Below are 23313 nucleotides of genomic sequence, written 5' to 3' on the forward strand. Positions count from 1 at the left end.
TACGAAGCTTTGCGCGTACCCGTTGTTACTGTGGGGTAGACCAGCAGGCTATTAGTTAACGACTCCTTTTCAGCCTCAGCGGGGCTGCCTGCCTGTCAGCGCAGGTTCGTTTCCAGACTTGCCAGAGTTTGCTAGAACAGAGAGGTCGCACAGTAGGGCAATGCCCTGCTGGGTCAGCCCGGTGGCCAGGGTCTCCCCAGCCCCTCCACCTTCACCCTCGAGTCTAGCTGAGCAGAGTGGATCTTGCAGAACATCCCTCCCAACTGTTCTGGAAATGTCCATTGCGGGGGTGGGGCAGGCAGGCAGACAAGCGGGACCCGTGAACCCCACATTCTGAGTCTCCAGCAGAGAAATCTGCTGCTTCGCTGAGAAGGGCAGCACAGACAGACATTGTTCGCCCCCCTCCGCCGCGACTCTCTTGCTTTTACGCAGTGGAATGACATTCCGTCGAAGAATCCCCCTGCTGTTTTACAAGCTCTGGGGGAGAATGGATTCCAGTCATTTTCCCCTCACCACACAGCAAGTGACTAATGCTCTCCTGTCGCTGGTCGCTGGCTGGCGGGGAGCGTCATGACAGCGAGGCGAGCCCTGAAGGATGGAGGCAGAGACCACCAGGGCTGGCGCGTTTCTTTAATCTGTCAAACTTCTCCTTTTGCTCACCCTCCTGCCCCCTCTTTCTGTCTCTCGGGCCGGCCGCCCCGTTCACGTCCGCTCCTGTCTTCTCGTTGCAGAACGGCGTGGTCCACCGGGACTTGAAGCTGGAAAACATCCTGCTGGATGACAGCTGCAACATTAAGGTAAGGCTCTTGCCTGGTGGACTGATTCCCAGGGCGAGGACTCAAGGTGCCTCAGGCTGCAGCCTCGAAACCAGGAGGGTGTGGGGAGTCACCTCAGTCCAGCCCCAGTCCTCCAGTTCGACCAGCATGTATCTGTCTCCAGCAACATGCCAGACTGCCATCTTTGTGCTGGCATAAAAAAGATGATGAAAATACCATCCCTGTCCTCAGGAAGTAGTCATCACCATAAAAACACCTACGACTGTAACGTATTGCATGTGTATTTCTTATCATGTTTGCCAGCTATCGCTTACCTTTAATCTTCACAACCCTATGAGATGGGCACCGTTATTGACATCATTTTGCAGATAGGGAGAGCGAGGCACAGAGAGGTTAAGTAACCAACCCGAGGTAACACAGCGGTACCTAAGTGGAGTTGGGGTTTGAGCCCACGTGTGTCTGACTCACGAGGGTTTGAGTTGTCAGCAGGGCCCCAGGTTATGTAAGAGTTGGAACTGCCTCCCTGCCAGCCTTCTGTCACTGCGGTGCCATGCCGCCTCCTTGTCTCTCCAGACCCTCCCACCCCTCAAACCAGCCCAGGAACTGGGAAGCTGACTGTGGTGGTGTGTGCTGCTGGGAAAGGAGCATACCATCCGGTGACAGGGCTGGCTTCCACGAAGAGTGTTTTTGCTGGCTGCCGCTGGAGTTGAAGCAAACTCTCCTGGCCCACAGGGTTCAAGCGCCTCCCACGGGGCACTCTGGATGTCCTTTTGATCACGGCTGCAAAATAAGCAAATACAGTTTCAAAATAAACGCAGCTCGTCGCATGGGTTTCATTAAGAAATGGCCTCAGTACTCCTGACACCAGGGGATCCCTGTAATTGGCCACTGGTGACGTTAGTGCCTCATCCCTGGTCCCCGGACAAGGCATGGGAATGACCTTCGGTTGTCCCCTTTGCTGGTTGCTCTTGCTCTCAGTGGAGGGGGTGTATCGCAGGGAGACTGTTCCCTTGCTCCGTGTTTGGATTCTGTTTGCAGATCATGGCGGCCGCCATTAGTCACCATTGTTTCCTTTGAGAGGCTCCTCGAAGTCACGTTGGGGATGACCTCTTGTTTTTGCCAGAGGTTGACCTCTTTCTGTGCTGGTCCATAGAATACAGAGGAAAGGGTTGGTCAAAGCAGTTCTTCCTAGGATTAGGAAGTGAGAGCTCAAGGTCTCTCCCTTTCTGGATTCTTCTAGCAGGAGCACTTGGTGTCCAGTCAGAAAATTCCCTCCTGTGTGGCTTCCTTGCTGCATGCCATCAGGAGAGCCACTTCACTGTGTTCCTGCGACGTAACACGGGGGTAGCAGTCATGCTCGCAGGCTTGTGTTCGGGACTAAACAAGATGCCCTGTGTTTAGCTTTGTACGCTGCTGAGCACTGTGTAGTGAGTCAAGATCAAGAGCGGTGGCTTTGGAGCTGGGGGGCCTGCAATCTGATTTGAATCACGACTCTGTCCCTGACTAATGTCAGTGTTTTGGGTCAATGACTCCCGTAAGCCTCGGTGTTCTGACGTGTCCAGTAGGGATGCCAGTCCTGCCTCTGGGGGTGGTTGTCTATGGATTCATTTTCTCAGTGAATAGTTTCCTGAGCAGTTATGTGTGCCGTGCCCTGTGGCTGGGGCGCCTGGGAGTCAAGGGCAAATGTGGGGATTTGCACTCAACTCCTAGTATCCAAGGTCCCTGCGCCAGCAGTTGGTCACCAGAGAGGACACTGAACGGGGAGTCAGCGGCTGTGAAGGTGCCTGGGTCCTTGGGAGTGGTGGCCAGGCCAGGGCTAGAGAACTGGATTCTGGTCCGAGGGGCACATTTCTCATGGTTTGTGTCATCTACCCTGGTAACTTTCTCTGCAGATTCTTCCTGCCACCTGCCCCCTGGAGCTCTCCAAATGAAATGTAGTCTTTACAAGGCCTGGAATGTGAGCCTCTGGCTTGGGGATTGGGTTCTGTGGGACAGTGTGACCTCTTGGTCCCATGATGTAGTCCCAGAAGTGATAAGGCACATAGCTTCCTATGGAGTCATAGAATTTCCCAATGGAGGAGAAGAATAGTTAGAATTCTGAAAGCAATTGTGCTGGGAACAATGGGGCAGGAGCCCTGGGGAAGGGAGCATTTGCAGGAGCAGTGGGGCGGGGGTGCGGAGCCTCCCAGCTCCCAGGACCGAGTCCTTCCATCTGCGCTCCCTGTCTGTTGTATAGATAAATAACAGATACATAGAACATTACAAAAATTGAATTTTCGGTCATTTTTTTTTCCCTCCTTGTCTTTTCCTTAGGACTATCTCCTCCTGGCCTTTCCCAAGGTAAAAAAAAAAACCTCTTGGGAGTGCGTGTGCGCACACACAGACACACATACACACATACACACATACACACACGTGAACAGAAACCAAACCTTCCTTATTCCCCAACACCGATTCTTCCTTCTGCCTGTTCAAGGGATACCACTAGGACCTGAGAATCCTCGAGCTCCAAGAACATTGAGGGTCATTTTCCAGCCCCCTTGTTCAAGTGATGAAGGCCCTGTAGGTCTAGGTCTCATGCAGAGAATCAGAGTGGGCTGTGTCTCTGGTTCCTTGGGGTGTGGCCCAGCGCTTGCCACACAGTAGGTACCCTTAAGTTGTTTGGGTTTGGGGTCAAGGGATGACAGCCAGGAGGAGAACTCCCATGTTTGACTTTCATCATCTCACACGCACTTCCAAGAATTTTTTTTTTAAATGCGTTTCAGCTGGTGTTGATTTGCCTTCCGGCTGTATCTGCCTGGCTCTTCCTGACTCAGCATTTTGTTGGGAGCATATTTAGAAAGGGCACTGGGGTGGCAAAGGCAGTGGACACATGGCCACACACCAGCCTCCGTGTTTAGGAGAACCCGTGGCATCAGCATCTGGCCCCAGGCCGGAGAAGGGAGAGAAAACCCACGGGAGATGGGCAGCCAGGTCCCTCTGGGAGCCCCCTCTGCTGCCTCTCTAGCAACGGTTCCGTCTTCTGTACTCCGGGGGTAGGAGGCCTGTAAAAATGTGACTGGTTTAAACTGGTCACATGTCCTGGTACTTTGGTGTGAGCCGTGTAGCTCATTTCTCCCCTCCTCTGGGCCTGATGTTGATTTGCAAAGAGCACATCTGGCATTGGAAAGTATTTATCTGGCCAGTGTGAGAGGGTGTGGCTTCTAAAAATATTCACATAGTCTGTTGGCAGAAGGAATGAGAGCAATGTGCTTCTTTGGGTTGCATTCCGTCCTCCGGAGAAGCCCGCTAAATCCTCAGTGGAGGAAGCCTGTGTCTACTAAAATAGACACCCAGCATAGCATTAATTTGCAATTAATAAAAATGGGCCAGATCCACATCCCACTCTATGGGAGAATGGAATGCCGGCAATTCCCATAGAAGGGTCCTGTAAAAATGTCTTACAATAAGAAGAGGTCTAAGCACTGGGGTCAGCTCGCCTTCTCAAAGAAGGCTGGGAATTGGGTGAGCTCCCAGGGCTCAGAGTAGAGGGAGAGAGGGGAAATGGCCTGTTGCTCTGATGACAATGGAATTGCCACAGCTGCAGACAAAAAAGGAGCTTTGAATGGCCCGGGCTAAGAGGAGCTAGAAATCTCCGAGACCACACTGGGCAGCTCGGGATATGGCCCCTGGGCTTTGATTATGTGTGTGTGAGAAGTCTGCATTCAGGAACTAATTCACTGATTGATTTGTTTGTTCATCCATCCACTTATGTATGTGTTTGTGTGCACGTGTGTGTCCACGCATACCCGCATTCACTCTTCTATTCCTGCACTTAACGAAGTCAGCAAACAGTATATTTCCTGGGGACAGGATATACTCGACAAGAGATATTTACTAAGTTCCGACCGTGCATCTGGCCCCATGCTGAATGCTGGCCCTGAACAGTGAGCCAGACGGCCAGGTCCTTCTTGAGCTTGGAATCTCACAGTTGTCCAGCCAGAAGTAACAAGTTGCCAGGAGAAGGATACGGAGGTGAGTGAGGAAGAGAAGGCACTTGCCCTCCAGTGGACTTAGAATTCTAGTTGGGGACACAAGCAGCAAACCAGTAAATATAGAACGTAATCGTCTGGTGGTGAAGAGAGTCAGTGCGGAGAGTGGAGGCTGGCAGGTGCTATTTTAGCTAAGGCGGTGGGAGAAAGCAACTTGTGTAGGACTCACACTCCTCAAACCCAGTGAGCTCTCTCTGGCTTCCTGGCTTATGCACACCTGGATCCCTGCGCTTGGGATGCTCTTCCCACTGCTCTTTGCCTGCCCCCTCCTTTCAGTCTTAGCTTGAATGCCTCTTCTTCCAGGAAGCTTTCCCTGATCCTCCTTTCTTGACAGGGCCAGAGCGGCCCTGCTCTGTACCTCATAGTGCCCTGTGTCATGTGTTCTGGAAGCGTTGAGCAGGAAGTGCTGCCTTTGTTTACTATAAATGCACCAAAAAGCCTCTGCTGAGGCAGTGGTGATTGAACTTGGTTTTGAAGGCTGGGTAGGAGTTTGACAGAAAGAAATGTGCTGACCTTTCTACCTTTCTCTGCTGAGCCTTCTACAGGGAAGCAGCAGCAAGCACAGGAATGGGGCATAGAGGCTGGAAAAGGAAAGTAACCTTTCCTGAGCCTCTGCTAGAAGCTAGAGTCCCGTGCCAGACCTTGCATGTACTTTATCTCATTTGGATCTCAGAATGTCTCTAGCAGGGTGGGCCGGATGATGCCCCATTTTATGGATGGGGAGGTTCCTGCAGCTAATATTAACAATGGGGCTGGCTGCAAACCCAAGGACATTCGACTTTAAGGCCCGGGCACCTAATAAATTCTACCCTCCACTGCTGCCACCCAAATTTGCCCCAAATCTAAGAGAGCATCACATGTGGGGACGTTTTTGGTCCTTGCTTCGGTCTGCCTTACCCTGTCTGCAGGCAGCTTGCGGACAGCTGTCCCAGGGAGGTTTCTCCCTGGGGAGGTCTCTCTGAGGGCCGATGGTGGCCGATGGCCAGGTTGCCTGAGTCATGGTGGCCAGAGCACCCATGAAGGGATGCCTGAGTCGAATGTGTGATGAGTTGTGATGCGTTGCTCATAAGTGTCCTCTGAAACGCTGCTTCGAGGAGGTGCCCTCAGTTAGGAGCTTCCCCAGATCGCTTGGGGTCGTTCATTTCCCAGCTGGTGCTGAAGCTGCAGGTCCACGGACCTCAGTGGAGCAGGGAAGGATCAATTAACTGCCTGAGTTTAGTGCTGGTAAGAGGTAGGGTTGGAATTTGAACCCAGACCTTCAAACCCTGCATCCTTTATTTCTCCCATCATGCAGTGCTGCCTCTCACTCTGGGCATGCCTATTCCAGAAGTGGGTGACGGTAATTCCTCTGGGCTCTGGGGTGGGCACTGGCTCTTAGCAAACCATTGTTAAGCAGACCAAACCACCAGCAGTGTCGTAACTGCTGTCATCTAGAGCCAGCTGGCATGGGAGCTGTTCCGAGGGCTCTTCATGCCTGTTCTTCAGTCCCCACACAGCCTTCTGAGGTGGGTTCTATGATTATTCCCACCTTGCAGAAGAGGAGAGCCAGTGGTGTGGCAGGGCCCGCCCATCGCCCAGTGGGGCCAACCGGGAGGCTAGCCCCAGGTTCTTCTGCTCTGTCTAGTCCGCGGCACTTCCCCTCAGACCCTGCAAATGGCCATCAGTCTGTCACTACCGACCTCATCAGTATTTTCCCCCAGCATTTACCCACCAGCAACCGGATACTTCCTTTTTCACCCGGTGAGCTCACAGCCATTATTCACAGAGATCCGATGTTAAACCCCCTTTAGGTACCACGTAGACGTGGATATTTATCCTTCCGCGTCTGGTTTGCTTCACTTAGCTCTGGTCTCCAAGGTGCTTCTGTGTTGTAGGGAGGCTCATTGTTTGGACGAGTGAATAATGACTTCCTACTTTATCTTTCTAACTCTGATATTTATCCAGCAGCGCACACCTCTAGAGCGGCTTGATAATACCAAAAACTCCAAAAATTAAGGACCTGAGAGTTGGCTTCTCAGATTCCTTTCCAGAGCCCAGGCTGAATGGGATATCAGTTTAGTGTGGGGACATGATTTGGAGCCCATAAGGGGCAGGGGTACAGTCCCATCACCAGCAAAAATGTGGAGTCGTTAGCTTTCTCCAGAGGTTACCCATGTGTCAGCAGTGTAAGACTTTCATTCAGTTGTTTTTGCCTTACTATGTTTAAAATCACTGTTTCCCAAATATCAGCTTTGTTCAAATTTCCCAAATTTCTTTTCTTTCACTCTCTTCCTGGCTTTTGCCTTTTCCCTCAAATCTTCTGTGCTCTTTTACTCAAATGTTTTTATTTAGCTCAGTTCGCTTCTAAAAAGTATATTTATTTGAGAAAGAAGCCTTAAAATAATTACCTGAAATGGAAAAACCAGCGTTGCTTTGAGTATTGCATGGTTGATAAACCTACTATTATGGATTTAAGGGCGAGAAGCAAAGATTTCTCGAGCCCCAACTCTGTGCCAGTGACGGTTCTAAGCATTTGACATACTTTTCATCGTTTAATTTTCACTACGACACTGTGGAGGTCAGTCCTCTTCCCCCTCCCACTTTGCAGATGAGAAGCTGAGGCTTTGAGAAGTTTTATAAGCAGTGGCCATTGCTGGCTTCTGGTCGACGGCGGCTCCCTAGGGCGTGAAATCTTAGAGCTGCCGCCCGAGTTTAGGTGGTTCAAGGTTTGAGAACTGTGTGTGTGGGTTGATTAATACTCCTTTTCCGTTGAAGTGCCGAGAACACAGACTAATCTACATTTCTATTAATCTTCTGTCAGCGGCAATGGCAGTTTTACTGGGAGAGGCTGATAAACATCAGTTTGTGGGGACGGGATTGGGCCCTAACACAAACACCCTTCTCAGGACGGATGCAGAGAGCAAGGGCGCCCGGACTGGGAGCACTCCGGGGTGAGCGTGTGTGTGCAGGGATCCGCACGCTTCGGCGGTGGGCACCTCTCACAGGTGCTTGTATTTGGAAGCCGTGGACACTGGGGGTGGGAAGGGGAAGTCTCCCCCAACCCCCCACTCCGTACTCTGCGGGGGCCTGGACTTGGCTGCGCTCGCTGAGGACAAAGCCCTGGGGTGTGCTCTGGGGCTGCTGTGGCCTTCCATTCCTTTTCTGACGGCCGGGGCACACTTCATAAGCTTCTAACCAACTTCCTGCAAGCGAATCAGAGGCCTTGATAAGAAAGTGGAATTCAGGGCAATTAAATGCAATCTGAGCCCGGAGAACGCGTTTTCTGAAGGCAGTTCTACACCAGCTGCTTTCAATGGCATTCCATTCATTCATTCAGGGGCGACTTTTAGAAAATAGGCTTATTCTGGGGCTGCATTCCGAACAGAGCCTCAGCGCCACCGGGGCTGGGCTGTTCTCTGGGCATGTCAATGGCTCAGCCTATTTATAAGCCTCCAGTGGAAATCCGGTCGGAGAATGACCGAAGCCCGCCGGGGCTCATCTCGGAGGCTGGATGAAGGTTTGGAGGTGCGGCTTTGCGTTACCACCTGCTGGCCAGCTCTCCTGAGACGCTTCCCCACATCTCCCGAAACCCCACTTTCTTGATATGCCTAAAAAATTGCAGCAAAATAGCCAGAGCATGAAATTTGCCATCCGAACCATGTTTAGCGCTACTGTTCAGTGGCGTGACATATGCCTGCGTTGTCTGTAAATGGGCTTGGATTCGAAAGGGTGAGGTGCTCAGAGCAGTGCCTGGTCATTGGAAGTTACTCCGCATGTGGGGACCCAGTTTCTTCCTCTTCTGCATATTTTATTAGTTGTCTTGTGCTTTTCAAAATATTTTGAGTGACAAGTATTTCTTGGGTGGGAGGCAGGTATGAAGTCGTGGATAAAACATAGATGAGGGAAAATGTGGAACGTGCCACTGCCTCAGGGGACTCAGAGTCAGATGGACAAGGAGAATTTATTCTTTATATATATGTGCGTGTGTATCTATATGTATGCATATGTATTGATATATGCTCCATATGTGTATATGTACATACATAGCGTGACACGTGTCTGTGTGATATGTATGTATGTGATTCTATGTGCTTACGCACCTATACACTCACGCACACGCTCACACAGGGAAAAGTGCTGCCATAAAGGATAGTGAATAAAACACTTCAAGAATCCAGGAGAGAAGAGACTGATTGCACAGGTGTGCCTGTCAGAAAGAGGGCTAGGCAGAGCATTCGTACAGAATTTGAAGACTTAACAGATTAATATTCATGGTGTCATCTTGAGTGATTGATTTCCTCTGCCCCCCGCATTAATCCTGTGATCCAGAATAGGAAAGGATCCTGGGTTCCCATTTTCTGGCTAAATTGAGGCTCAGAGTACCTAAGGGACCTGTCCTATGTCACACAGATGGCTAGTGGCAGAGTTTGGGCTGATATCTGGTGACTCAAAAACTAGCACGCTGGGTCTGTTTTATCTAGGGTCATGAAGTTGGCAGAATGGAATTCTTGGTAGAGCGGGGGTGGAGGAGGAGGGGGTCGAATTAGTGGCACTGGCCACAGTTTTCCAGAGTCGTTGGGGGTACGATCTGATTTTAGGGGGACTGTTTCCTGATTAATAATTGTATGTTGTCCTGTGCATCGGAAATGTCAAGCCTGTGATTCTGTGGATATTTCTCAAAGCAGGTCTAAACCGAAGGTCAGGTCCCTGCAGGGAGAAGTTTGGAGTAACTAAGAGAAGGTGTAGGGTGCAGATCCAGCAGACTCTGTTGTGATGCTAAGGACTGCAGCTGGGAGTCACTGGCCTGGTCCTGTGGGCTGGTTCTTTGATGGAAAACTGAGGACTGGAGAAAAAATGGTGACCCAGCTGGCAGACCCACACAGGTGCTCTAGTGCTCAGATGATTCAAGGTAGGTGTCCCCGGAACGCTAACCGGCCTCTCTGGGTCTTTCTTTTCTTTGTAGATTGCCGACTTCGGGCTTTCCAACCTGTACCAGAAGGACAAGTTCTTGCAAACCTTTTGCGGGAGCCCACTCTACGCTTCTCCCGAGATTGTCAATGGGAGGCCTTACCGGGGGCCTGAGGTGAGCAAGTTGATGGGGTGTATGGGGGTGTGGGCAGGGGAGGAAAGGTAGCAGGGATGGCAGGAACTGGATATAAGAAATACTTCAAACAAACAAAAAAAACAAGCAAGCGAAGAATGTTTTTTCTGATATGATTATAAAAGCCACAATATAGATACCTAGGAGAAAATTTGAAAAATCTAGAGAATAAAGTTACCTGCAATTTCCCCTACAAGAGATAACCACTTAATATTTTTGCAACTTCTCTTTTATACTTTTTTCCAGTGTTGATCTCTTACATTTAAAAAAATAATGGCAATCATTATATATACGTGTATACTTACATGCGTGTGGTGGCGGCCTTTTATTGACTTAAAATTATATTGTGACGTATTTTGAATTTGTTATTATTAAAAACGTGGTTTTGGAGGATGATATAATCTTGTATTGTATGAATATACATTAGTTTAACCACTTCTGATCGTTTTTAGTTTTTCCCTATTAGAACAAACCAAAGAGCCAAGCAAAAAAAAAAAACCCCAACTTTGCAATGAGTATCTTTTTGCATATATCTTTGACAGCGTGTATCTTCAATTAAGGAAATACAGGATTTTTTTTTTTTTAAAGATTTATTCATTTATTTTAGAGAGAGCGAGCATGAGTGGGAGGGCAAAGGGAGAGGGAGAGAAAGGATCCCAAGCAGACTCAGAGCTGAGCGCAGAGCCCAATGCGGGACGTGACCTCACAACCCAGGAGATCATGATTTGAGCCGGAGCCAAGAGGCCCAGCTCAACCGACTGCGAGGTTCCGCTAAAGAAATACAGTTTTAATCACACCTTCTAATGCATGAGAAACGCATTTCTTTATATGCCTAAAGCTCTCGGGCCACGGTAAGAAATGTGTATGTGAAAACGCTATTTTGAAAATGGATGAGTTGCAAGTGATTACTCTCTTTGAAAGGATGGTTCTCTTTACAGAGAGAGGCCTCCACTCCTTACCTCCTTTAAATAGCAGCAGCTCAGTAGGTTGAAATGTCTCCCTCCAAATATTTATCTGTTGGACAGTGTTGGAAGGCAGGGCTGGAGGGGGAAGAGAAGAATGCCAAGGGGCTCTACCAGTGGCAGCGAAGAGAAAGTCTTTCTAAAATAAGAATGTATGGGAGGAATATCGGATTCAATTTATAAAACTCTAGAAACTTGACACTGTCCATTCATCATAGGTAATGAATGTTTCTTTGATCTTTGATGATCTCTTTCTGGGATTCTAAGCCTGCGGCCTGTGCTCTGGCTAGCAAGCACGCTTTATCTGGCCACGTTAGTCTTTCTAAAAGAAAATGGACAAAGCATTCAATAATTGGGAGATTTCGCATAAAAGTCTGGTTTCTGACTTCCCGAAAGGATCTGGCAGTGCTGGGTCTACATTACGGTGTGGCAGCTGTTAGTTGAGGGGAGGCTGCCTCTGTCAGGGGGGGTCCGTGCACTTCCACATTGTACCCCACATTCTCTCTTGCTTTGTTCATCCTGGTTGCAGGCCTGGCTCTTGTCAGCATTTGAGTTGGCAGCCCCTGATCCATTTGAAGAAGGTGCTGGAAGGCCCTGGTGCCTGGGTTTGGAGTGAACCGCGCCGTGTCCCAGTCTGGCACCCACCCTGGCAACACAGAGGGGCTCTGGAGAAATCATTTAGCTCTCGTGAGCCTCAGATGGGGCTGTCAAATGAGGCCAAAAATAATCCAGGCCCTCCCTGTTTCATAACATCATCCTGAGGATTTAAGGAGATCATCTTTTTAGCCCTTCTACAGATTGGGACTCCCTGTCTCTGAGATGGGAAGGTCAGGCTCTGCCGCAGCCCACAACTGCATCACATATCAGTTGTCAGGCTTCGGAAGGGGGGAACCCATCTGCCACGTGCTAAATTCAGTTCCTGGGGTCGTTAAGGGTGGCATCTCAGCTCCTGTATGTCCCATCTCTCTGCTCCAGGTGGACAGCTGGGCCCTGGGCGTGTTGCTTTACACTCTCGTTTACGGAACAATGCCCTTCGATGGTTTCGATCACAAAAACCTCATTCGGCAGATCAGCAGCGGAGAGTACCGGGAGCCCACGCAGCCATCAGGTGCGTGCCCTGAGAGGGTCAGTGGTCGAGCGGGAGTGGTTGGCTTACCCTCTGTAGCTCACACTTTTTTGCTTCTGTTTTAACATTTGTAAGGAGTCCCCTACTTTTCCTCTTCTTTTTTGTTCCAGACTTTTGCCTTCTGGCAAAGCTGGCTTGCTAGGCTGCTTTGCCCAAACCTTCCCAAATGGAATTTCTAGGACAAATGTCCTCTACACCAGGCAAGCCGAGAGTCCTGTGTGCTTGCTGGGTGAACCTGGGCGAGTCTTTACCATGTAGATTCAATTTCTCCACTGTAAATTCATATTTTGGAAGAGAGATCACATGAAGTCCTTTCTAGTCTGTGTGGTCATATAAACCACCGTCATTAGACCCAGTACCATTAAGGGGACAACTGCTTTCTTTCACCACTGTGCCCCCAGCTGGGGCATGGCCCACAGGTGCTGTTTTATTATTCATTATTTATTTTGCTATAACAACTCGATCCCCCTCCTCCCCCACCTCCCTGAGTCAATTTGGTGGTTTAGACAACAGCTAGGTACCCTAGCTCTCTGTTCCCTAGGTTGGCTAGAGCTCTTCTAGCCTTGCTTGGGTTGCTTCTACAGTGGCATTCAGATGGTGGCTGGGCTGGGTCTGACTGGGTGACAGTTGCTCAGTGCTCCTCCCCATGGGCTCCCTCTCCACGAGCTGCCTCTCCAGGCCCCTCTTTCCAGGAGGCATTCTCAACTTCTTTCGTGGTGGCTCCGGGCTCTAGGTTGGAGGAAGAAGAAGCTTCCGGGCCTTCTGTGCTGGAAAGGCAGATAACGTCACTTCTACCCCGCTCTATGGGTCAAAGCAACCAAGATTATAAGCTCCATCTCTTGCTAGGAGAATGTGCTGTGTGGCTGAAAAGTATGTCCACCTGGCTGACTTTGGAAAGTACTTAACACAGACCTTGCTATATAGCCACACAGCACGCACGCGTGTGCACACACACACACAGCCAATTTCTCACTCTTTGCAGTAGTTACATTCCACAAAGTTGCTATGGGCACGGAATGAGTGAATACCGAGGCCACATGGTTCCTAGAGCAAATACAGGGCCCGCGCTCTGGTCACAGTATATTGCTGTCGACGGATCAGTACGGAGCCTTGTTTTACATATATTTCTGTCCAGAGACACCTCATTTAAAATATCCTGTGGACTCCTTCACATCAGACTCACAGCCAGCAGTGTGAGGGCTCGTACCTGAACGAAACCCATCTGACCCGGGTGTTTTCTCCGTAAGGTCCCTCATCACAGCCTTCTCAAACTTGGAAACCAGCGCTAGCACTTTGGGCCATTTTAAAGGACAAACAAAAAGGACAAAAATGTGAAAACCATGGACTATACAGGCTGTGAAAATTACACCTGTTTGTAGTATGAGAGTGGAAACAAGAAGGCAAGGAGGCGTCGTCTCCTTTGACCTTGGCGGGGAGCATACGTGCATGCTGGGGGTGACTCGGATTTTTTGCCACTTTGCAAATGGACATAAATGACAGGGAGAGTGCCCACGCATTGATTTGGGGGCTATAAATACATTTTAGTGAACAGGAGAATTTATAATACAGAATCCATGAATAATGAATACATACGCTTATAGGTAGATAGGTAGGCAGTTAGATGTGTGTGTGTGTGTGTGTGTGTGTATGTTTTAAATTATTTATTTATTTATTTATTTATTTTGAGACATTTCAGGTGACCCACCTGGTACCAACACAGCTCCTGGCACATTGCAGGAATCTAGGAAATATTTACTGAACGACTAAAGGAGCATCCTGTTACTTTTCAGGGGCGCAGCTCATCCCTGGTCGCATTGCTTGGCCCCTGCCAGCTACTCATTAGCCCACATAAGTGGCTGAGGGGGAGGCGGCACCTTCCCAGGATATAATTCGCCTCCCGTTGGGGGAGCACAGTTTGATCTTAAAAGTCAATTTATAAGCTGTGAGAGCCGGTTGGTTCCTGTGGCCTCCTCAGCATCCCTTCGGGGCTTTCCCCTAGTTCTCTGGCAGCAAAAACGCGCACATGGAATGTCTCAGCCAGGCTGTAAGCAGCTAGCGGGGTCTAGATGGGCTGTGTGAGCTGACGGCTCGGTAGGCTGTGGTATATGTCAGAGAGGGAGAGGAGGTGAGCTCACTGGGCGTGGGTTTCAGGACTTGGCCAAGGCCCAGGGTCAGGCCAGCCTTGGGGATGGCCCCTTGCACTGCCCACTGCGCCATCCTTCTCGTTTTGCCTCTTTGACAAAGAGCTTCTCTCTCACCATCTCAGCCCTAGATGTCCTTTTCATGCCGACACACTTTCCCCATGACGTTGAGCACTGCGTATTTATACGAGACCACCTCACAGGCCTATAGAAAAGCCAAGGTCATCTCCCCCTGTTTTCCCTTTTGGTAAAATGATATCCACTGAAGAAATGGTGGGGCCCTGTTTGCGGTCGGGTCTGGAATCTGCTCCAGTTACCTGGCCTTCCCCATTTAATGAAGATCTGAGTTGATGGAGAGCTCAGTAGTTCTAGGACATTCCTTTGCATGGAAAGACATGCCAGAGTGTGACCATGCCCTAGCCTGTGGTTCCATGTCCCGATGATGCTTTCCGGGGACCGTCTGGAAGACTTTGGCTCCTGCTCCCTGGGGTGGCAGGACCAGGTCTCCCGCCTGCTTGAGCACGTCGCCCCACGCCAGCAGCGTCAGCCCCATCAAGGCCAAAGGCTCGCGGGATGCATCATTCTCTTTCTCTTGTGCCACAGATGCCCGAGGCCTTATTCGGTGGATGCTGATGGTGAACCCCGATCGCCGGGCCACCATCGAGGACATCGCCAACCACTGGTGGGTGAACTGGGGCTACAAGAGCAGCGTCTGTGACTGCGATGCGCTCCCCAACTCTGAGTCGCCGCTCTTGGCTCGCATCATCGACTGGCACCACCGTTCCACAGGGCTGCAGGCCGAGGCCGAGGCCAAGATCAAGGGCCTGGCCAAGCCTGGGGCCTCCGAGGTCATGCTGGAACGGCAGCGGTCCCTGAAAAAGTCCAAGAAAGAGAATGATTTTGCCCAGTCTGGCCAGGACTCGGTGCCCGAGAGCCCATCCAAGTTGAGTTCCAAGAGGCCCAAAGGGATCCTGAAGAAACGGAGCAACAGCGAACACCGCTCCCACAGCACTGGCTTCATCGAGGGTGTCGTGGGCCCTGCCTTACCCTCTGCTTTCAAGATGGAGCCCGACTTGGGCCGGACCGCTGTGCCCCTCCCAAGCTCCCCTGAGACAGAGGGGCCGGGCAAGCTCAGCCCCAAGCAGTCGGTCACGATGCCCAAGAAGGGCATCTTGAAGAAGACCCAGCAGAGAGAGTCGGGTTACTACTCATCGCCGGAGCGCAGTGAGTCTTCGGAGCTGTTGGACGGGAACGATGGCCTGGGCAGTGGCCTGCCTTCCCCCAGTCCCCCGGACCCTGCCAGGGGGACGTCCCATGGCCTCTCCTGCCGCAGGAAGGGCATCTTGAAACACAGCAGCAAGTACTCAGCAGGGACCACGGACCCGGCCCTCGTCAGCCCTGAAATGCCCACACTGGAATCCTTGCTGGAGCCCGGCGTCCCTGCTGAGGGCCTCTCCCGGAGCTACAGCCGGCCCTCCAGCGTCATCAGTGACGACAGCGTCCTGTCCAGCGACTCCTTTGACTTGCTCGATTTGCAGGAGAATCGCCCTGCCCGCCAGCGTATCCGTAGCTGCGTCTCTGCTGAGAATTTCCTCCAGATCCAGGACTTTGAGGGGCTCCAGAACCGGCCCCGACCCCAGTACCTGAAGCGGTACCGGAACCGACTGGGAGACAGCAGCTTCTCCCTCCTCATGGACATGGACGATGTGACTCAGGTCTACAAGAAAGCTCTGGAGATCTGCAGCAAGCTTAACTAGCTCCCCAGGGTGTGGGGCTGGGTGGTGGGTGGGTTTGGGGAGCCGTGGGAGCGATGACTTGTGCTAGTGAGCTGGTTACCTCTTTGCTGGCCGTGACAATAGACTGAAGAAGGATCGGTGCCGTCTTGGTTGGCCCAGTTTGCAGCCTTGAGCCAGCACCTGAAAGGGAGAAGTGGGCTGTCTGCCAGTCCTGCCCACTGCCAGTCAGAGTTTAGGTCCTAATTGGCATTTACTTTGTGGCACTTCCTAGAGGACCAGCTGTCCAGGTGAGGTGGTGTTGACCAGCCCTAAGTGGGGGGGGGGGAGGAAGCATATGGGAGAGGGAACATAGACCTAAAAGTTGTCCAAATACTCCTGGAGGAAAGGCAAGAGAGACTGGGGCCATCTGCCTGGGGTGAGCTCAGACCTTGCTTCTTCCCTCCTCACGTGAACAGGCTTGGTCTGACTGCATGGGGTAGGCAAGTAGATTTCAGCCACCTGAACCTGAATTGGTGATCAATTGGTAGTGGCTGCTGGGTGTGCTGGTGCCAGTACCCTAGGCACAGGGGAAGGAGTGCTGTGATTGAATAGCAAAGGCTGCCTTGGGAATGGGAAGGGCAGCAGTAACATCCATGCCATGTGGTTGCCATCCCTGACATGGCTAAGCCCTGAAAGTGTTGGGTCGAGGCATCCTGTGGGATCTATGCTTGTCTTTCATGCCTCTAGTGGGTCCTTTGTTAATTTGCTACTCTACCTGGAATGGAAGACAGGGCCTTGGGCAGAGAGAGAATGCTCTGAACACTGCTAAGATTTAAGAGTCAGGCCGTGGTGATTTTTGGGCTTCTTGCTGTCTCCCACTTCTTTCCCAATGTCTGCCTTGCTCTTTAGCACAACCTCCCAAGGGTGGGCAGGGAGAAGGAGGAGGATGTCAGAGATCAAAACTCTGGTGTGTAACAGAACTTGGGACCCTCTGAGGTCTTTGGGCAGATGAATGAAAATTGGTCCACACCAGCAAGAGGGCAATTTGTCGATTTCTTTAACATCTCATTATTAACTGGAATGCTGCCTCTTGGGTTCTCACCTGCATGAATTGGATGTAATGCTGTCCACAGTCTCCAAAGGAATAACTGGCTCAATGATTTACCCTGTTTACTACTAGCAAATGGTTTTCCCATCCACCAAGTGTAGAATCCGCAGAGGCGGGAGAGTTTGCTTCTAGGGAGTTAGTGTGTAGGTGGGATATTTGGGTGAGGAAAAGAAAGGTAGGCATAAGGTGCTCCCCCTGTATCTGGGGATTCTGTCATGGGTTTGAAGTCCTAGAATTTGGAGGAAAAGAAAGTTCCACCCATTCAAATAAATAAGGTGTTGAAAGAGCAGAGTGGGTTGGGAGGAAGCATATAGAAGAGGGAACATTTCCCAAGAAGCCATCCAGATGGTTCTGGAGGAGGCAGAAAAGAGGTATAGCAAGACTCTTATCATAAAAAGTAATATAACTAGGTATTTAACATCTAGACACCCAGATTACAGGTGATAAGATGTCAGTCCCACAATGGGACATCTTCAGATACTGGGTTTGGAAGTAATGTCTCATAGGGGAATTTGAGATGACTTCAGATCCTACTGGCTATGCAAATGGGAAGGCTTGTTTCAAGATGGTCAGCCTCTACTAGCCACAAAGGCATACAAGGAGGACTAGTCTTGAGGAGTATTTTTGGGAAAACCAACAGATAGTAGTTTATAGGGAGAATGCAAAAGAATTCACCGTAAGGCACTGAGAACATTCTTTGGAGTAAAACTGCCCTAAGAAGATGGCTCCATTTCTCCCCTTGCCACCAGCTTTGGTGGTGTGGCTTGTGCATGCCTTCAGGTCCACCTGGGTGGTGTGTTATGGGAAGCTTCTCTGGTTTCTTTCATTCAATTATACCTCCTTCCTGAGCTCCAGTATAGGTTCAAAGGGAAAAAAAATCTGTAGATAGCCAATTGTGTGTGTGGGAAGTGTGGGTGCATGGAGGGCATCCTGCAGCCTCCAAGCTTCCCATTCCTTGTCTCATTTGTGTAATCTGTTCTGGACAGCCTGTATGGCCACACTGCTGGTCCCGCATGCATGGCAGCTGGCCTCGTTGGTTGCTGTCAATATGCCTAAGGTTTAACACCTACCTACTTGGTGAGACATTTTTTTCCTTTTGCCAAGTGATTGTGTCCGTTTAGTATTTTCCATCCTTCTACAATGACACTATTAAGGAAAATCATTCTACTTCTCCCCTTCCCCCCGAAACCCCTCCCCCCACATGCATGTTCTCTTTTGTCCATCAACCCAGACCGTGGATTGTGACAAAGACCGTCCTCCACTCAGAGGCAAAGGGTCTGAGTTGAGTCCTGGTGTGCTGCTAACTAGCTGGTGGCTTGAGACACCTGCAGTGTTTGGGCGGCTAAGTTTTCCCTTTAATGAGGACTGGAGGGGTGGGGTAGCCCATCTCTCAGGCCCCCTGCCTGCTTGTGACATTCTGCTAACACCTTTTGATTCTACATGCTGTGTTGACTCTGTCCTTTCAAGGAAAAACCTGGAATAGAAAAGCCCTGACATGCAGCTCCCTGCTTCCTGATTAAGTCCTATCATCCCTACCAGCCAATCCCCGAACAAGGAAGTCCTGCGTGATTCATTTCCATGGAACTACAAGTGAGCGACACTTTTATGACCTGGTGGACCAAGAGGGAGGTTCCATGTCAGCTCTCCTGGTCCTTTCCTGGCCTCTGTTGGCCTTTCCATGTCTTAGTTTACACATTTGCCAAAGGAGTAGAATTATACTTCTTTTTACAGGTAAATTTTAAGGCATGATCAGTTTTCAGGAAGTGCTTCAAGACCCTAGGCAAAATGAAAATGCTAAGTGCTCCCTAACTTTCCATCCCTGTTATAAGGTGCTGCTTCTTCAGATGATGGGGAGCACTTTTCAGGGGGAAATTCAGGGGAGTGTCACCCTGGCCTGCTGTCTTGAGTACAAATGTGAATGATCAACTGACTGCTTTTTGCCAAACTGGAAATGTTCTGTAGGGATTTACTGGCATGGTATCATTCCTAGAAGAAAAAAAAAAAAAAAAAAAGAGAGCGAGAGAGAGAGAAACTTGACTGCACATTTTTTTTTTTTTTTAAATCTGTGTTGTGACTTTTATTTAATTTCTATTTTTTTTGTTTTGGTAATAAAAAGTTGACTTTTTTTATTTGAATTTGTCTTTTTTTATTTATTGGTCTGAAAGGCATTTCAAAGGTATTATAATAATATATTGGGTAATTTAATTGGTGCAACATGCTTTATGGCTCCAGTCAAAATTGGTTTTGTTCATTTGATTGGTTTGAGCCCAGAACAGCCTACAGGGGGAAAAAAGCTGGATAACAACCCAAAGTGTTTGTATTTTCATTGGAAATTGACTTTTGTTTTGTTTTTCTTTTTGTTTGTTTGTTTGTTTCCATTTTTATTTTTAAATTAAATAAATTGCAATGAACTGAACAGAACTGGGACCTTGTTTCTTTATTTGGTTAATTTCCTCCTACTTAATGAAGTAAGTGACAGAACGCATATATGTAGCAGAAACCCACCCAAGCTAGTTTACACACAAAGGGGGAATTTATTTGAAGTTTTTGGAAAAAGAAATGCAGCTAGTGGTGCAGCTGGAACCAGAACTGGAGAAGGCAGAGCCGAGAGAACTACAGACCCTTTTTTCTGCTCCTCTTTGCACACTGGCTTTCCTCTCCTCCTCCTCTTGTAGCCTAGCTTTCTTGCTGATTTTATGACCCAGCTTGGTTTACCCCATTGCTTCCAAATTTACATGTTCTCTGGTTCCAAAAGAGACGATGGAATGGGTTCCTTCAAACTAGCCTAGAGACAGCATGGAAGGTTAATACTCAGTCATGCTCTCTCCTCCTGGCTCAGCTCCCTCTGCCTGGCCTTTCTTCAGCAACCCCTTCTGTTCTCAGGGCGGCCAGACTGCTAATCTGATTGCTCAGGGTCCAAGATCAATGGGCCGTATTTCCCAGTGGGAAAAGCCACTGCTCTGCCTCTGATAAAATGACATCTGGAGTCCCATTTTGCCATTATTCCTTGCAGGAACAGACCCTCTAGGAAGCTCTTAGAGGAATGAATAATAGGGTAAGACTGGATCCCAGTCACAATAGCAAATGGCATCAAACCCTATTGTAGTATCAAACAGAGTCATGCTCTATGCTGAATAGCAGTGTTTGGGGATCCGTGCAAGAAGTCTGACTTTGCAAAGAAATTGCAACTTACACCCCTTATCTGGTCTACTGGGAGAACATCTGATACATCTTGTCACATTTAGCTGGTAAAACCACAGGGCATCCAGTTAAGCAATAGATGATTTTTTTAGTGTAAGCATGTTCTATGCAATATTTGGGTCATGCTTATACTAAAAAAAAAAAAAAATTATCTGAAATTCAGGTTTAACTGGGCTTCCTGTATTTTATCTGGCAACACAATCTGATGGAGCTGATTTGGCTAAAATGGCCTCATACCTGATAAGGTGGAGGGCTGGGGAATGGATGTTCTGTGGCGGCCTGCCGAATTAGGACCTCTCTGTCTGTGCCTCTGCAGCTGAGCTGCCATGGGAGGACTCTCAATTCCAACTTGGACTTAATGATTGCTAATGAAGCAAACTGCATTGTGTCTCTGTGCCTCTGTTTTCTCGTCTGTCTGATGGGTACATGGATTGCTACCTTTCTTGTAAAGAAGGAATGAGAGAACTAATATGAAGACGCCTTGAGTGTAAAACTCATTATGAATGGGAGTCCATAATCCTTTCGTTACAGAGCAACATCCACTGACATATAAAGATTAGGGAGGTAACAGGAGCAGCTGGATTGTCATGGCGTGCCTGCTATCTGATAGGTTGGTGAGGTCAATGGAGGAAGACTGAGAACAGTATGTATGGAGCTGCTACAGGGCGCTCACTTTATCCTTATTCAGTGGCAAGTGGCAGACACCCAGCTCAGGCCATGTTAAGTAACAAGACAAATTTACTGCTTCATGTAACTGTGAAGTCTAAAGGTCTGTCTCAGTCAGGAACGGCTAGATCCAGGCTTCATGAGATGCCAAGCCCCTGTTTTGCAGCCACTCTCCCTGGATCTGGGTTTCATTCTTAGGCAGGCTCTCTCCACATGGCAGCAAGATAGCTTCTGGTAGTAGCGGAGCTACAAGGTCTTTTTAGCATGTGATCCTGGAGTCAGGGAGGGATGCTTACTATTCCAGCATTTACGTGCGGAGGAAGGAGTATGATTGGTTTTGTTGGGGCTCTCGTGTCTTCTTCTTGCCTCATCGTAGGGGCCAGATGGAGAGATGCTCTGATTGGCCTGCCTGGATCATGTGCCCACCCTCCTGGCATACCTGAATGACCGCGCCTTCAGAATCTTAGGAAGTCCGCGGAGGCGGCTCATCCAAAAGAAGGGAGGCAGATCTAATGAAATAAAGTTACACGTTTTGGGTCTCAATTTCCTCACCTATAAAATAGCATTAAATAATCCCAGTTTTCAGGGGAGCCTCGTGGCTCAGTGGGTTAAAGCCTCTGCCTTTAGCTCAGGTCATGATCCCAGAGTCCTGGGATTGAGCCCCACATTGGGCTCTCTGCTCACCGGGGAGCCTGCTTCCTCCTCTCTCTCTTGCCTGCTTCTCTGCCTACTTGTGATCTCTGTCTGTCAAATAAATAAATAAAATATTAAAAAAAAATCCCTGGCTTTCAGAGTTATTTTGAAAATTAAATAAAATAAAGTACCTAATACAGGGCTTGACACATAGAAAAATTTTTTTTCTTTTCTTTCTTTCCCTTTTTAAGTAGGCTTCACGCTCTGCAGTGGAATCCAACATGGGGCTTGAATTCATGATCCTGAGATTAAGGTCTGAGCTGAGATCAAGGGTCAGATGTTTGACAGACTGAGCCATCCAAGTGCCATCCAAGTGCTCTGACATTAGAGGATTTCTAATTTATACTGATAGTGTCAGGGAAGACAACAATATAAAATTGTTATATTATTAATATATATTTATATATATTAATATATTTTTATATAATATATTATATATAATATATATTAATATATTTTATTTATGTATTATAATTATTGATATATAATATAATTATATATTATATATTGTATATCATAGATACACATTATATATTATATATAATTATTATACACATTATATATTATAATATATAATATAATTATATATAAATATATATCATATTATACACATATTATATATTATACACATTATATATAATTATTATACATAATTATTAAATATAATATTATTATATATAATGATATTATATGTTATAAATAATATATAATATGTATAATATATAATAATTATATATTTATATATAATTATTATATATAATTTAATATATATTAAATTTTATATAATTCTTAAATACAATATTATATATTATAATTATTTATAATATATAATATGTATTATATATAATAATTATATAATATAATTATATAATTATAATAATATAATTAATTATATTATATAATTATTATATATTATATATATAATATGCATATATATTATATATAATTATAATATACAATATTATACATAATAATATTATATTTAATAATTATGTATAATAATTATATATAATTTAATACATATTAAATTATATATAATTATATATATGTAATATATAATATATAATTATAATATACATCATTATATTATATTTTATATATATAAATGTTAATAATATAGGAAGCAAATATGTTCATTAAGAAGATTTTAGTTGTCAAATTTATTGTAATAATATGATTCAGCTGTAACTGGTTTAAACACTAAAAGGTTTTTATTAGCTCATACACCTTGAATTTTAGAAATAAGGTAGATTTCATGGTTACTTAGATTTGGTGAGAAAATGGACAATAAACAAACTAATAACCCCTCCCCCAAAATTACAGATTACAGTAAGTGATATGAAGGAAATGGATAGGGTGCAGAGATAGAGAATTAAGGGAGAAGTTACCTCTTACAGCAAGAGTAGTCAGGGTAGCCATCTCTGGAGAGGTGACATTTGGGCAGAGATTTGAAGAACTAGCTGTATGAAGAGTAAATATTCCAGGCAAAGGGAACTGTATATGCCAAAGCCCTGGGGTCTTCAAAACAGAGCTTTTAGGGTTAATTTGTGGGTCTGTTGGCATAGGGCAACCACGGTTCAGGGAAGGTGGTACTTTGCTAAACATATGTGGCCAAGTTCTCAGTGGACTGGCTATGATCATTTAGGACGTCGTGTACCCTTAATTACAATGACCGCTTCCTTTGACAGGTGGTCCCCAGATGAGATATATGCCATGACGTGCAATTTTAAATAAGAATATGTTTCCACAGCAGAAATTCACTGACAATTTATTGAAATTTATGGAGAAGATGTTTTTAATCCACAGAATCGTGC

General features: G+C 47.5%; 1 protein-coding gene across 1 annotated transcript in view; it reads left to right on the top strand.

Annotated features, from left to right (window-relative positions):
- NUAK1 (NUAK family kinase 1) overlaps positions 1–18931 on the top strand; it is a 70714-nt gene extending 51783 nt beyond the window's left edge. Inside the window, exons 4-7 of the mRNA XM_044229380.1 lie at positions 732–797; positions 9750–9869; positions 11825–11957; positions 14720–18931. Coding sequence (XP_044085315.1) covers positions 732–797; positions 9750–9869; positions 11825–11957; positions 14720–15873 — 1473 coding nt within the window. The 3' untranslated portion in view covers positions 15874–18931. The remainder of the gene's footprint in view (positions 1–731; positions 798–9749; positions 9870–11824; positions 11958–14719) is intronic.
- Positions 18932–23313: the final 4382 nt, after the last annotated feature.

This window comes from Neovison vison, chromosome 12, assembly GCF_020171115.1.
Source record: "Neovison vison isolate M4711 chromosome 12, ASM_NN_V1, whole genome shotgun sequence".
NCBI lineage: Eukaryota > Metazoa > Chordata > Mammalia > Carnivora > Mustelidae > Neogale > Neogale vison.